At 41.4% G+C, this 16,619-nt stretch overlaps 1 protein-coding gene across 3 annotated transcripts in view; it reads left to right on the plus strand.

Moving 5' to 3' along the window:
- The first annotated feature begins 12,701 nt into the window (after positions 1–12,701).
- The window catches only part of NEDD4 (NEDD4 E3 ubiquitin protein ligase), a 121,115-nt gene continuing 117,197 nt past the window's right edge, over positions 12,702–16,619 (plus strand). For 2 of the 3 annotated variants that reach the window (XM_064570440.1, XM_064570442.1), the window contains exon 1: positions 12,792–12,858. Coding sequence is in view for 1 of the 3 variants with exons in the window: in XM_045900028.3 (XP_045755984.1) it covers positions 12,814–12,858 (45 nt within the window). In the remaining 2 variants the exon portion in view is untranslated. Of the gene's footprint in view, positions 12,859–16,619 lie in introns of all 3 variants that reach the window. The other variant, XM_045900028.3, reaches the window with a different exon arrangement.

A 16,619-nucleotide genomic window follows, 5' to 3' on the forward strand; every position in this document is an offset into this window, starting at 1 on the left:
AATAGCTCCACATCATGCCAACACTTGGTTGTGTGTTTAATAATTATTACCCTTTCTGGTGAGTAAATAGTGTTGTCTCATTGGGTGCATTTCCTTGATTACTAATGATATTGTGCACCTTCTTTTCATATGCTCTTTGAATACTTACTTAGATATCCTTTTTTTAATGGATTTTTTTTAAAAAGATTTATTTATTTATTTTAGAGAGAGCACAAGTCAGGGCAGGGGCAGAGGGAGAGAGAATCCTCAAGTGGGTTCAATCCCAGGATCCTGAGATCATGACCTGAGCCAAAATCAAGAGTTGGCTGCTTAACCAACTGAGCCAGCCAGGCATCCCTAGATATCCTTCATTGTGAAGTGCCTGTTGAAGTATTTTAAATACTTTGTGAAGTATTTAAGTATTTTATTAGGTTGTCTGTCATTTATTAGATTCTATATCTAAAATTTAAATTCCCAGGAGAGAGTTTGGTTGACCTAGCCTGGACCACATTCTCATCCCTGTATGGAATGTGGAAACTTGTGATTGGCAGTCTTTCAGAATTATATGAAGTGGGAGTAATGGAAGTTTTCCAAAGGAAGATCCAGTGAAAAACAAATGATATATACTTTACAATAGTTTTCATTTAAATACTCCTCTTTTGGGATGCCTGGGTGCCTCAGTCCTAGGCCTCCAACTCTTGATTTCGGCTCATGTTACGATCTCAGGGCCGTGAGATTGAGCCCCAGGGGGGACTCAGGGCTGGGTGTGGAGCCTGCTGGGGACTCTCTCTCTTCCTCTCCTCCCCAGTGCCCCCCACCCATGCCCTGCCGTCTAAATAAATAAATAAATAGTCCTCTCTTGCTTCCTTCTTTTTAAGTGGCACTGTCCTAGGGCCATAATGAAGCAGTATTTTGGTTATTCATTTCAGTAAGAATTTTAAGCTATCCTAAAAAGCCCTCTGTTTTTTAGTAATTCTAAAACTATTTTCTTGCAATATTATCATCAAATAAAAATCAGGAGTAATTTTGGTTAAATGCTTTATCTTTTTCTCCTTATACCAAATATTTTATACTTCTTATTAAAACCTTATATTAACATGGCACTGCATAGTTAATATTTTCTATTCACTATCTCAATTTATCATGTTTTAACTAATTCTTTATAATATAAGAAGTAAATTAAAATTTCTTCTTTAAAAAAATTAATATAGACAAGGCTAAAGCCCCGTTGACCAAATCGCCAAATCCCAGCACCCTCCCCTCCATGCCAGAAGTAACCACTGTTATGTTTGATGTGTGCAAAACTAATTGGACAGTAAACAGTATACGTTTTTCCACAACTTGCTTTTTTTCACCTTCAACATTTTGTCTTATAATCCATAGTTTTGCTTACATTTATACTTATGGAAATACAGAGTATCAATATACCATAATTCACTTAAACTAGTCCTCTAGTGATATTAATTTGTTAAAATTTCTCATTATTTCCTATGAATTTTTCCCATAAAAAGGGGATATATTTCTATACATAAGATTGACCCAAAAAGCTCAATGTGGAACATATAGGGGAAAAAAGACCATTACTTTTATAGTCACTATTTTTGTATTGATTCTGCAATAAACAGTTTTTGTCCTTCAAAACGGTGTCCATCATTTAACACCTGGTGTTAAATGCAATCAGGGACATGCCTGCCTATTCTAAAATTCTGTTATTTTATAAGTATTTCCAATTAGAGATCCAAGTTTTGTTTTGTTTTGTTTTGTTTTTGTACTTTCACTGTATTCTAGACAGCTATAGTGTTTTAATCTCAAAAATATCTTCTTAATGAAGCGGGGGAAATCGGAGGGGTAGACGAACCATGAGAGACGATGGACTCTGAAAAACAAACAGGGTTCTAGAGGGGAGGGGGGTGGGAGGATGGGTTAGCCTGGTGGTGGGTATTGAGGAGGGCACATTCTGCATGGAGCACTGGGTGTTATGCACAAACAATGAATCATGGAACACTTCATCTAAAACTAATGATGTAATGTATGGAGATTAACATAAGAATAAAAATAAATTAAAAAAACAAACAAAACAAACAAAAATATCTTCTTAGAAGAAGTGACTTTATTTTTGGTCTCAAGCATGAGGCAAGAGAAGGAGGAAGAATTGAAATGCAACAAATTTATTTAGCAAATTGCTTGCAAATTATTTACCTGCACTTGAGTCTCTTCAACCAAAACCTAAACAAGTCTGTGAAGGTAGATAAGACCTTTAACTTAATTTATAAGTGGTTTTCTGCAAAACCCTCAAGCCATTTCACTTACCATCCCTTAATAAAAAAAACTGGGATTTTAATCTATATTTGGTAAGAAAATTTGAAGACAGTTTATTCAATGGTGTAGACATTTGAGGCCATCAGTGTAACTTAGAAGTGACTTCTTTGTCTCAGAAATGTGGCATTTAAATAAAGAAGACAAAATTACATATGTACACATACACACACACAAACACACACTACATTATTGATAGGATAATTTTCACTTTTTAAATAAAATATTGTGCTTCTAGTTGCTTGCCAACTTGTCTTCTTGGTCTTTTATGGAGGTAATGTTATTTTTATTCACCCATTTGAAGAATTTCAAATAATAGCATAGAAATTCTCATTTGTAATACTTTTACTCTACATATTATAAATAAAATAAAAGCAATTTCTTAAATGTTTAATTCACAATCAGTCTTTTTTTTAGAGAGAGAGAGAGAGAGAGTGGGGGAGAGGCAGAGGGAGAGGAGAGAGAATCTTAAGCAGGCTCCACACCCACCACAGAGCCTAGGTCTATGTCATGACCCTGAGATCAAGGGTCATGAGCTGAAATCAAGAGTCAGACGCTTAACCAACTGAGCCACCCAGCCACCCCTCAAAATCACTTTTATAGATAAATTCTCTAATTCAGATTTAAGAACAGTTAGGGTAATAGAACTGACAAATACAATGTCTTTTATTTTCCAGGGACTAATATGAAACATTTTGTAATTCAAATCATTACCTTTCTATCTTTTTAATAATTCAGGCAAATATCATTTAAAATCCTAAATGCTACTCATTTTAAGTAAAAGTTCAAGTCATTGTATAAAGACCATATAATTGTAGTAGTTACTGAAATTTTTTTCTAAGTCCCCTTTTCATTTTATCACTCAAACATGATTAATAACTAAAATTGGGTGTTATTTTTATATTTGGTGGTAAAAACAAACAATTGCATTTGGTCAAAGTGCACAGTATTAACAGTGTAGATACGGCTTATCTATTGAAGAATTGAATCCTGTGCAACCAGAAAACAATACTGGTGAGGGGGCTACTGACAACTTTGAGCTCACTGGCTATCTTCTGTAGCACAGGGATGACAATAGTAGATATTATCATCAAACTATATTTATAAGAATGTTAGGGGTCTGAAAGAGCAGAGACCTGTGGACATTACGACAATGGGCAGTAAGATGGCTCACATACGGTGTTGTAGTTCTAATAGCTAGACTCCAGATCTGTGACCCAAGGAGTAGAAGTAGGCTAGACTCTTCTCACAAGATTAGAAGCCCTAGTTCCTGAAGTGGGGTAGGGTAATGCTTCTTCTAGGAGATACATTAAGGGTCCAACTATAACTGAAATTATGATTATCACTTAGTCATTTTGAGCTTCTCATGCTAGTGGACCCATAATAAAATAAAAGAGCTACCATATTGATAGGGGGCAGAGGGATTGACTGATTATTGTGAGGAGCTAGTTTTGGCTACACAAGGAAGATAAGAAAGAGTATATGTGGAACTCAGGGGGTTCACTGGGGCCAGTCTTGGTACCTGCATGTCCAATGATGGGCTATTATAGCAACCACATCCCAATAAGGTTAATACAATCTGATGTCTCATATCCCTTGGGGACAAAAATCTGAGTCACCACCAGGCAACAACCCAGACTTACTGAAGTGCTGGCCAAGGGTGGGGGAAATCCAGACTGGGTGGTTTAGGAGAAAGATGATGAATATTAATTAATGCCCGGAGACCAGTTACTGCAGTGGGAGCTGCAGTTTATCCTACTAACCCTTGTGTTGGATTCCTCCTGCACTGTGCCTCCTATCCTCTTGCCTAACCTTTGCTTCAGTCCTTGCCGCAGCAACCGGCTGTGTAGAGACGTCATCAGACAGCATCCACTTCAGTTGTTTAGCGTATCACGTGCTTTCTGCACTTAGATTTCACTGCCGCCTGAAAGAACTTACTCACCCATTCTACGCACAAGCAAATCTGGAAATAAGAGCGTTAACAGCCCATGAGGCAAACCCTGTCTGCTAGGGGATGGCAACCAGTGCATATATACTCCTTTCTTGGGAGGACAATTCTGAGGTGCATTCTACCTGACTCTTCAGGGGTCCTTAGTGAGAGCCCCAAATCAACTCAGCAATATTAATCAAACTCAGCAACTCAAAAGCCATTGCATTGGTTTTATCCCCTTCCCTGTATTGTCTTCTCAGGCCCTCACTCATGTTCCCTATGATCAGTAGTAGGCTGGTAAACATTTAATAACTGGCCTCTCCAGGAAAAAAAAAAAAATTACCCTCATTTATACTGTTGACCAGTTTCTGTGGTGTAAATACTCATCCTGTGGTTAATTTTATATTTTTAAGGATTTTATTTATTTATTTATTTATTTGAGAGAGAAAGAGAAAGCAAGGGCAGAGGGAGGGGCATGGGGGAGAGGGACAAACAGACTCCAGGCTGAGCAGGGAGCCTGATGCAGGCCTCGATCCCAGGACCCTGGGACCATGACCTGAGCCAAAGTCAGACACTTAATGGACTGAGGTGTCCCCTCATCCTGTGGTTAATTTTAAGCTACCAACATGACATCATGAATCTACAGCTAGATAGAGATGTGCACAGTTGGTCCTTGGGAGCCAGCAGGAGGTGACTCTGGGACATCACTGCTTGACAGCATGTCTGAAAATGAACTACTTGCACACAAACTTTTGTCTCTTAAGACACAGGGTAGCTCGAGAAAGACAAAGGGTTACCTACATGTCTGGGCCAATAATCAGAGAATGGTGGGTGGTACACTGACATTAGTCATAGATACCAATAAGATGGGGGGAAAACCCTCTGATGTTGAGGGGAGAAGAATTTCTACTGTATAACAACTTGATGGCAGAGTGGGGGGTGAGTAGTGAGGGGTAAGAATTTGGGGATACTGAGAAATTTCCAGCCTTTGTGACTGGATTTAGTAATGCCATTTCCAGAGATGAGAATATAGGACAACAACGAGTTGAGCTTGGGATCTATTAAATTTGAGGTTTCTTCATGACATTCAGGCAGATGCAGCTAGTGAGAAATGCGTGTGTGAAGCTTACAAAAGAGCTAAGGGTGTGGAAACTGTGGCACAGTATTATTGTGAAATTCCATTGTTGATAACTATGTATTATCCCTGGAATATCCTGGCTCCCTTGCTCTCCCCACACCCAGGCAGCAGTGAGTGCCTTCTGTATTTACTGCCCTTGGGGAGGGCTGTTACTACAGAAGTGAAAAAAAGAGATGAGTCAGTGCTCAGTTTCTAAGTTTCAAAATAGAGCTTTGAATCTCCCAGTAGAGAAAATAGGTTGAAAAAAAAGTTTTTTGAGCCTCAAAAGCCTACATTTTGACTACCAAGAGCCACAGTGGATGCCCTTAGAACCGATTTAGGTAGAAGCAATGATGATGAAGCGCGGGTTTTCCTACTCTGAAGAGAGTTAGTGGTGACAACAACGTATAGATGAATGTCTCTGAGAAAGGACCCTGCTGCCTGCTTATATCCTCGCTGCTGAGCTATCAGTGGGAGGCAAATCTAGAATTCCCTAATAATGGAGGAGCTCTATGAGAAAATGTGGTGTGCCCCACTTCTTGTCAGGAGCCCCATGAGATGGGAAACCCCAGATAGTTCTCCCGCTGACATCGCCTAGAGTCAGTAGCTGTAGTAGAAATGACTGGATGGTGTGATTTGACAGTGGGCTGGAATCCAGACCCCTCAGATTTCTGTCTCCACAGCAGTAGGGGAATAGCATTTGGAAGTTTCCACAATGCTAAAAGAGGTGGAAAAGAGAGGGCCAGTGAACAAGAAGAGCCCTTAGAGATGGGACAAAAACCAGAGGATGGCAGGTAAACTAATGGCTGCTATATATTCCAATATAGGAGGAAGAAACCAGACACCCTCCTCCATTGCCATGACCCTATGCAAGTTCCTGGTACTCATGAGACAATGGGGAAAAAAGAAAAGTAATCATTTGATTAAGTTGAAATCTGAAAAGACGACATCATTATGCCTAAAATTTACCATAATTACCATAACTTACCAAAATTTAACACACAAAAAAACTTAAAGAAAACAAGATTATCCCAAGAGGTACAGAAGACATTGTTAAATAAAATCCAGTGTCCATTTATGACCAGTAATCTTATTATTGAATTAGGAATAGAAGTGAATTTCTTCACCAAAGAAAAGATAGCAAACAAAACAAAACAAAACCAAAAAAGGAAAACAAAAACCAAAACCCTACAGTAAGTATCATGTCATGTCAATTATATCTGTTTTCACCATGTCTATCCAAGTATTAGGACATCAGATAAGAAAAAGAAATGCAAGAGGTTAGAATGGAAGAAACAAAATTCAAAGATGTTAACAAATGTCTACATGAAAGAGAAATGAAGTATTTTAGACATGATGAACTTCAGGAAATTTGTTGAATACCAAAATAAGTATAGAAAACGCAGTTGTATTTCTGTATACCCAGTGATAAACTGTTTAGGATATGTAATAGTTTTAAAAAGACACTATCCTTATAATAACAAGGAAAAATATAAAGTATGTTGAAATAAATACAGCAAAATATGTGCAAGACCATAGTGGTAAAAATTGGAAAACTTTTGGAAGACTTTTAGATCTACTTACTCATTTCTTTATTTTTTAAATAAAGTCATTTTTTAAACACAGTTTAAGTTTATAAAAAGAATTTGTGAAGGTAGTACAGAGAGTTCTTATATACCCTACATTCGTTTCCCCTGTTATCAACATCTTATGTTACTATGGTACGTTTGTTACAATTAATAAATAAATATTGATCCATTGTTATTAACTAAACTTTGCACTTTATTCAGATTTTCTTAGTTTTTACCTAAAGGGCATTTTTCTGTTCCAGAATCTTACTCACGATACCACATTATATTATTACATTTGGTTATCCTGTCTCTTTATGCCCTTCATGGCTGTGACTTCCCTTGTTTTTGATGGACCTTGACAGCTTTGAGGAATACTGATCAGGCATTTGGATTGTCATGTTTTTCTCCCAACTAGACTGGGCTTCTAGGTCTTTGGTCTCACTGAGGTAAAGTGCCATGTTCATCACACCATATCAAGGGTACATGCTATCAACATGACTTATCACTATTGATGTTGACCTTGATCACCTGGCTGAGCTTGTGTTTGTCAGGTTTTTCAACTTTCCTCCCCTTTTCCATATTGTCCTGTTTGGGAGAAAGATGCTAAGCTTAGCCCACATGTGGCAGTGGGGTTATGCTCTCCCTCCTTTAGAATCTGCATAAATTATTTGGAATTCTACACAAAACCTGTGTCTTCTCCCTTATTTATTTAATCACTTAATTATATCAATATGGACTTGTGTATATTTATTTTATACTTCGGATATAATTCAATACTACTTTATTTTGTTGCTCAAATTGTTCCAGCTTTGGCCATTGGGAGATCTCTGACATACCCCCATCATTGTGGGTTTGATTTTTTTTTTCAGCACTTCCTTACTTTCTGACACAAAAAGCTGCTCCAGGCTCATCTTGTACCTTTCTTGCCCCAGTACTAGAATCAAGCATTTCTCCAAAGAGCACTAGTTCCTTTATGTATTTTTAACCAGCATAATTTCCTTTTTTAAAATCTTAAACAATCTCAAACTTACAGAAAAGTTGAAGGTATAAAGAAATGTTTTTCTTGATCCTTTGAAGAGTATTTTGTTGACTTGCTGCCCATCAACCTCCTAATACTTTAGTGTGTACATCTTACAAACAAGGTCATTCTCATCTACATAACCACAATGTAGTCATCAGAACCCAGTAATTAACATGCATTACAACCACCTCATCCTCAGAAACATTCACATTTCAGCAAATGACTCAGTAACGTCTTTTATAGCAATAGAGTTCAGAATCATGAGGTGCCTTTTTTTGCACGTCTGTGATGGTTACTTTTATGTGTCAACTTGGAGGGTGTTTTTGGAAAAGATTTACATTTAAATTGGTGAACTTTGCGTAAAGCAGGTTGCCCTTAATAGTGTGAGTGGGCTTCACCCAGTCAATTGAAGGCCTGAATAGAATAAAAAGACTATTCTCCCCTAAGCAAGCAGGGATTCTCCAGCAGACAGCCTTTGGACTTTATCCATCAGCTTCTGCTGCTGGGCCACACTGCACGTTTTGGACTTGCAAACCTTCACAACTGCATGAGCCAATGCCTTATGGTAAATTTCTTTCATATATCTCATAAGTATATATATACACACATACACACCCTATTGGTTCTTTTTTTCTGGAGAGCCCTAATACAATTAGTCTCTTTAATCTCTGCAATAGTTCCTCAGACTTCTTTGACTTCTATGTCTTTGCACTTTTGAAAATTACAGGCCAGTTATTTTATAGTATGTCCCTTAATTTGGATTTGTCTGATGCTTTATCATGATTAGATTCTAGTTTGGCAGGTATAGCACTGAGGTCAACACATCCTAGCAGATTCAAGATTTTGATCTGCCCGCATTACAGATTGTCACTTTGAATACTTGATTATGGTGCTATTGTTCAGCCTTTCCCCCTATGTAATTAATAAGTATTTTGTGGAAAGATACATCAAACTCTGTAAAAATGTCACTTGCCAAACTCTGAATTTACTCATTTAGTGTAATTTACATCAGTATGAGTTTACAGTATCAGATTTATTCATTGGATTATAACCTGTTGCTATCATAATTTATTTTGCTCAAATTAGTCCATTTTTGGCAATAGGAGCCTCCTTTAGCTGGCTTCTGTGTCCTTTTGACATGTCCCCATCATTACTTCATTATGTTCTTGCATAACAAGATGTTTCATAAAAGACTATAAACAAGACTCTATAGCAGCATTATGTGTAAAAGCAAAACAAAATGAAACAAAAGAAAAAATTGTCAGTAAAAAAGGGAAGCACTGCCTCTCACTGCTGAAGTGTAAAGTTCAAACTTCTTTAAATGGCATGAAAGAGAAAGTTAAAACAAGAAGCACTATGCTGTATTCGGGTTTCAGTGAGAGAAAACGTTTAGAATTTATTTCATTAAAAAAAGAAAGCATAATGGGGTCAGTCTTTTAACACCAGAAACACAAATTGATCATTTTGTCCTTGAGCGTAATAAACATTTGGGAGAAGCTTAGTAATCTGATGCTTCATTTATCTCAACTGATACCAATTTTTTTTTTAAGTAATCTCTATGCCCAGTGTGGGGCTTGAACTCATGACTCCAAGATCAAGAGTCACAGTACCGACTGAGCTCTATGCCCCCAAGTGATACAGAAATTTTGAACCATCATTAAATTTCAGGGACACAATTGTCATTTATCTAAACAATGTGCTACAAACATTTGAAACAGCTAAATCATATAATAAGAGTTTTTTTTAACAAATTAAAAAGAAAACAAAAAACCCTGTTCCCCCAATGTCAGACAACAGAAGAGTAATTAATGTGATAGAGTCATTCAATGGCATATAACACAGCAGTGAAAATAAATTTACTACAACATTCAGCATGAATTAATCTCACAAATAGTGTAGAAGGAAAATGCAAGTCACTTTATGATTCCACTTATATAAAGATCAAAGACACAAAAATGAACAATGTATTATTTAGGAATACATACCCAGCTGCTTTAAAAAACACAAGAACAGTAAACATAGAATTCAGAATGGTGGTTATCTCTTGGTGGGGGCAGGAAAGGACACAAAAGATACAAAAAGTTGTTGGTAATGTTCCTTTTCTTACAGTGGGTGATGAGTACATTAGTGTTCATTTTTATTCTTCATACTGTATACATTTTTTTTTACCGTATACATTTTTTAACTTTTTGTATGTACTCAAAATTTAATTTTAAAAAATTTCTACAATTTGGGACCTGTTTGGACACATTTTGGATACATTTTCTGTGCTGTGTAATAACAGCAGTCACTAACCACAAGTAAGTATTTAAATTTAAGTTAACTATAAAATTATTCCTCAGTTGTATTAGCCACATTTTAAGTGCTCAATAACCAAGTAAGCTACTGGCTACCATATTGGTAGTGCGGATACAGAAGATTTCCTTCACAACGAAGTTTTATTGGATAATACAGGACACAGTGACTATCTCCAAGAAGAACACCTTTCTAGGGCGTGGGTGTTTCCCTCAAGATTGGAGAATGACAAATACCGAGATGTGTAGAATCCAAGAGCAGAGATGACCTATATCCTGGGTACAGTTTTACATCGAAGGCTTTAAAGACATGCCCGTCATCCCCACTGCATTCCCACCAGAGTGGAATGGCAGGAATACTGGAGAAGTGATGCAAAGCTTGAGTACCCAGAGCAGGCTGGAGATAGGCACCTAGTCTCAGCAGCCGCAGAATGATGCAGAGGGCCAGCAGCAGATGAGACGTCAGAGGCCCTGAACCGGTTTTCATCTTTGAGCCTAAAATTCTGTGGCCTGAAGACCAGAAACAGATTGGGAGTGCAGATTTCTCCCTGGATGCCAGAGGGCAAAGATGCTAGGACAGGCATGGCTAGTCTCCCCCCACCCCATCCGTTCCTTTCCTCCCTAGTAACAGAACGCCAACAAGGCTGCCCAGAAAAGTCTGTATTTGCCAGCCGTCCCCATATTTAGATAAAGCTATGTGACTCAGTTCTGTTCTATGACTTTAAGTAGAAGACTCTGTAAGCCTTTCTTAAGAGACAAGCATGAGACCTGAACTCCCTTCTTGATTCCTTCACCTGTCTTGTTGCCTGGAGCAGGGATGTAATGGTTGGAGCCTGAGGCACTCGCTGGACTAAGAGCATAGGGATCACACCTATAAATGGCAAAGCACCCTGCTTTACAGTGCCTGAATTTCTGATGCCTTTGTGGAGCCAAGTAGCCTTATTTACCCTGGCCTACCTACCTCTGGACTCTTATATAAGAGAACAAAATAACATCTATCCCTAAATTCTGTTAGTTTGGGTTACTATTACTAACAGCCAAGCTTAATTCTAATGGGTACAGATATCTACCGTTAGAGACCAGTGGGAAGGAAAATGTTTCTACTAATGCCAGCTTGGAGAGATGAGGTATGTGCCATGCCCTCCATCCCTGAGATGGCCTAGCACTACCACCGCCTGCTAGAGTGTAGAATCAACAGCAAAACGAGGGTTAAGGAAGAACAGTGAACTGATTAGGACTAAGTTTTCTACCACTTGAGCAGACAAGAAGCTAAGTTCAGTTACAGAAAATTAAATAGTAACATATATTGCACTATTGAGCTCTTAGTCTGAATCTCTACGAGGATTGAGCCGAACCCATGCCAGTGGCAATGGATGAGGTCCAGGGGGGTTTAGAGGGGAAGGAGGAAAAAAATGAACCTTAAAAATCTCAAAAATTTAGTGTTAGAGGAGCGGCACCAGCAGATATTAAGAGTGAGGAAGGATTAAAGGAGAATTTTCAAACGAGACTTTTTTTTTTTTTTTTTTGGTATGCCTTAGAAATAACCAACACTAAAGTATCTTTCATGTTACCCTTGTTAGATCAGTTATTCAACACCAAAGTCTTCCTGTGATTAGGGAGCTACAAAATCCAGCAGACATGACTATAAAATAAGCACGATTATTCCACAGCACAGGAGGTCCTAGTTCGTTGCATTTTCCCCCTTTTCTTCGCTACGTTTTGTGGTGCTGCAGGTCAAGGTTTAGCTAAGCAGGTTTGGAGGGTTAAGCCTGGAGGCCGGACTTTATGGATAGGCTTTAAAGACAGACCATACGAGAGGAAATCGCTTATGAATTGGCACAGTGTTTAAAAATCACAAGGAGAGAATTTCAGATCCCGAGTCCAAGAATGATGAGATCCCTTCAGGCCTCCCCATTTGCTGCCTCACTCAGGCTGGGCTTTCCCCCACGAGGTCCCAAGGTCCAGCTTCTATTGGAATCGGCAGCCCTAACCGACAAGAAAGGGCTCTGATCTTTAGCTCGTGGTGAAGCTGGGATTAAGCGCTCCTGATCCCAGGCGTCTAGTAAGAGGCCGAGCTCTGGAGCGGATCTGAGTGGGACTTGTTGCTGGGGAAAACCGAAGCTTTGCTTCCCAGGGGAAGGGCTGACGTTCCCGGGCCTCCACGGCTTGCTCGGCTTGCTCGACTCGATGCCCGGGGCTGCACCGCTCTCCCTGGGAGCCGCGTTAGCTAACTTCCCGCGCGGCAGCGGACGGCGCGCCCCCGCCACGCGCACTCCCCACGCCCAGAGCCCCGCCACGCGCCCGCCTCCTACATGAGTCCCCCACGCACGCTCTCCCCACCGCGCGCGCCCCCACCCCTGCGCCCCAGCACGCGCGCCGCCGGCCCCTTCCCGCCGCGCTTCCTAGTGCCGCGAGCGCCCACTGGCCCGAGGAGGCGCTGCGGCCGCTGGGGCAGCACCGCCCCCTCTTCCTCCACCTCCTCCCGCCTCCTCCCTCTTCTCCTCCTCCACCTCCTCCTCCTCCTCACTACTGTTCCCACTCCCGGGCGGGGGCGAGCGCGTCCGGTTTGCTGGAACCGTTCGGAAATGGCAACTTGCGCGGTGGAGGTGTTCGGCCTCCCGGAGGACGAGGTGCGGGGGGCCGTGGGGCTGCGGGGGCCGTGGGGCTGCGGGGCGGGCTTCCCTTCTCGCTGCTCGTCAGCCGGACGGGAGGAGGCGGCGGCGGCCAGAGGGTCGGCTGTCAGCCCCCACTGCCGCCGCTCGAGCTCCGGGAGCGCGCAAGGCGCCGTGGGGATCCGGGGCGGCCCGGCGCGCGCGCGCGCGTGCGTGTGTGTGTGTGTGTGTGTGTGTTTGGGCGGGGGGGGGTGCTTGCTTTAGCGAGCGGCGTTTTCTTCGCCAGCCTGTGGACTCCACGCCCCGGTCCTCCCGGAGCCGCCGCCTTCCTCGTCAGTTTCCTTCAGGAAGTGCCGAGGAGGGGCGCTAGGCAGCGAGGGGCGTGCGTGCGCCCGGGGGCCGCGCATCGCCCGCCGGCGTCTTCCTGCCCCCCCCCGCCGAGGGTGCGGGAGCTCGGGCGTGGGGCGGGTTTCCCCGGAGATCGGCGTCCCGGCTGTTGATGAGCCTGCCCTGGCGCGGGCCCGCTGGACTTCACTTCGTGGGCTTTGACGTGAAGAGTTCCAAGTGAATTGTCATTAGCTGTCTTGATTTTTTTTTTTTTTTTTTTTTTTCCACCTGAAGTCGTTTTTAACCCCGTAACTGGAGAGGGCGATGGGAAAGCTGGCAGATAGATTTTCCTCCTCAGGGTTAGCAACAAGGGTCAAGTGTGGCAAGTTCGTGCTATGTTTCACTGGTCTTCAGTGACATTTAAAAAATAAAGCCGAAAAAAGTATAAATACTTTAAAGAACTTCCCACAGCTATTCACTTTGAAAATTAAGTTCCATGATTTAAGAAGGCAAAGCCGTCTCTTCTCAGCGAAATAAGGCTGGTTATGCCTGACACTTAGTAAAAATGAGGCCATTTGGAAAGAGTTGTTCCGTTTTAAATAATGAGATGTGGCTTCCCTAAATTCTTGATGAGTGTCTCAAAAATGGGAATGGGTGGGAGATGAAAAGCTATCTAGTTTAACAGTGACTAGTTCAGGTTGGGGGAAAAAAATCAAATTTAAGCATTCTTGTTGACTGGCTAAACTGTCACATGTACTTGTTATCAAGATTGGACCCAATTAACTGTAATACATCACCGTAAATTTAATGTATCTTCTGACCGTGTTGGAATAGTTCCTTCTCTTAGTAACTTGGTATCTTCAAATGTCTTTTACAAAATGTCTTTTACATTTATCTTGACAGTTCTTTGTATATAAACAGTGGGCAACTTGTTTATGCAGGCAAGTATCTCAGACAGTTTTGAGAATAATTGTGATAGATCAGAATATAATTTCTTAGTTATTGCTACCAGAAGAGAAGCAAAGTGGTGGTGGAAAAATGGTGGCAGCTTGGTAGACCCTCAGAAACAACAGTCAGTATGTTATGGCCAAAGATGATATTCCTGCTAACATCCATTACTGTCCAGCAGAAGAGATCAGAGGAAAATAGTGTGGTGTTGAACCTGTGATCGCTTTCTTCTCATCCGCCAGGTCTCCCTGGCTTTGCTACCATAAGCTGTTCAATGCAGATAACCTTAAGCTGACATCCAACCCAGTCAGGCTGGCCTTGGACTTTCTTTCGTTTTTGTTGTTAGAGGTAGATCCTGATTTCCAGATTTCTCATCTCATTCCCTTCCAGCAAAGCCAGTTGAGCATAGAATATTGCCAAAGGCATCATTCACTCTTCTCTCTTTGGTCCAGGTTCTCTGTTTTCTGTTACCTGCTTCTCGCATCACCCTTCTTCCAGCTGAAATAGAACGAATTATGGCAGTTAGTGGGTGGTCAGTAAGCTACTGGGGCTCAAGGCCAGAAACTCCACCCTTTGAAATGAAGTGTTCCTGAACTTGCATCCTGAGGGATTTGTATTTCTAGGAAGTTTCATGGTGTGGGGCCCGCTCTGTTTGCATGATGGGGATCCAGTTGTCAGTCCCATGACTCAAAGTTCCTTGCAGCTCCCTCTGTCTACTGTGTCCACATTGAAGAAAAGAGTGAGATCGGATGATAAGAGACATGATGATGGAGTGTTGTCTTCCACTTCTTCCCCTGGGTTATTCATTCAACAGGCATTTATTAACTGTCTGTTCTGTGTCATGCAGTGTGCTGGTCACCAGGGATAGAAAGAGAAAAAACAGTCCCTGCCTGTTTTGTGAGGAGCTCACAGTCTGGTGGGAAAGATAAAAATCATTTGTTTTCTTGTAGAGGTTGCCATCTCATCACTCTTATTTGTCATTTATTTTCTGGTCCATCAAAAGTAAAAGAGGGCTTAGGAGAAGCCTCCCCCTCACTTTTTTTTTTTTTTTTTTTTTTTAGAAGAAAACATTGTTATTTTCTAGAATTCATAGACTAGTTGGGAAGAGGCAGCCCTCTGCTGTTGATGACAAGGTAGCTTTTCTATTGCAGCAAAAAGTGATGATTCTCATTTTAAATTTGAAACTGAAACAAGAAGAAAAATGAACAGACATGGGATAGAAGATACTTGGAGAATTATAATTTAACCAATTTTTTTTTTTTTTTTACCACTGCGTCACACTGTATGAACATTAGTTGCTCATTGAAGTAGGCCGAAGTTTAGACCATAATTCCTATCACTTTTCAATGAGTTTTAGCTCTTATTCCACATACAAATGTCTTTTAGTGAGAGATGGTCCTGGCTTCATGTGCAGAATTTTGTCATTAAAGCATAACAAACTAAGGAAGTAGTGACTATAAATTATACCAGAGTTGCTCTGACTGTCTCTTGGGATTAGCAATAGAGGCTAATTCCCACCAACCTTTGGTGAGGAGGCGTGTGGTAGTTACGGACACTGGAATTCAGCATCCCTTCCAGCCCCCTTTCAGTGGACTTCTGGGTTAGGCAGAGGTTGGAAAGCCAAACACCATGTTTCTCATACTTTCTGGCACTTAGCATTCTGGAAATGGGTTTTCAAATAGGTTTCCCAGTATGGCACACTTGCTTGAGATTTGGAAAGTAGATATGAAGCAGAGCATAAGTTCTTGTTTCTTTGGCTTGTTCTTCTGACAAGCACAGTCATGTAGACATTGACTTTTCCTGCAGAAGTGTTTTGGTATCTGGTAACTTGTTTTGTGAGGATTGCTAGGAAGTTGCAGAACTCATGCTGGTGGCAGCTTCCTGATGACTAGCTAGGGTAAGTTTGTAAAGCCAGCAGATCTGGGGGTGGCCCCTGAGTCTCTGCCTTCCTGATGGGGGCAGAAGTGGCAGTTTTCTTGGAGGGCCAGTTCGATCTGTTTCCAGGGCCTCGGGAAGCCCAGCCTGCAGTCCGCCTCTCCAGCTCTTCCCAGCGATTTTCTAAGCACCCAGTTCCCTGGGTTAACTTCTTTTTTTCGTAAAACATCTAGAGTGATGTCCGTTTCCTACACCTGAAACCTGACTGAAACAAGGTAGAGAAGGAAGGAAAGGGAAAGACTTGAGAGTGTCCACTGCCAGTTTGGTAGTACGGTTTGTACACGTAGAAGAATGAATGCCTTTGGTGGGAACAGCGACAACAGAGCATAAGCAGCGGGGTAACTAAGAAGTGCATCTGCTGACACTTCTCGACCCCCGATGCCAAGTGGAAGCAGACCTGGCCTGCCCAGGCATCATACCGAGCCTGGGAGCACAGTTGTCCAACCTTTATTCCCTGCACGCAAAGGAGGAGAAGCACCGTTTAAGCCCCAGCTGTGTTAGTATCTATCCCATACTTTTCATGCATTGATTTTGCCATTGCTCCTTTTTTGCAACTCCTTAATTCCAGC

Source organism: Mirounga angustirostris, unplaced genomic scaffold (genome assembly GCF_029215605.1).
Source record: "Mirounga angustirostris isolate CCGP_5_RB_7025 unplaced genomic scaffold, mMirAng1.0.hap1 SCAF_9, whole genome shotgun sequence".
NCBI classification, from domain to species: Eukaryota; Metazoa; Chordata; class Mammalia; order Carnivora; family Phocidae; genus Mirounga; species Mirounga angustirostris.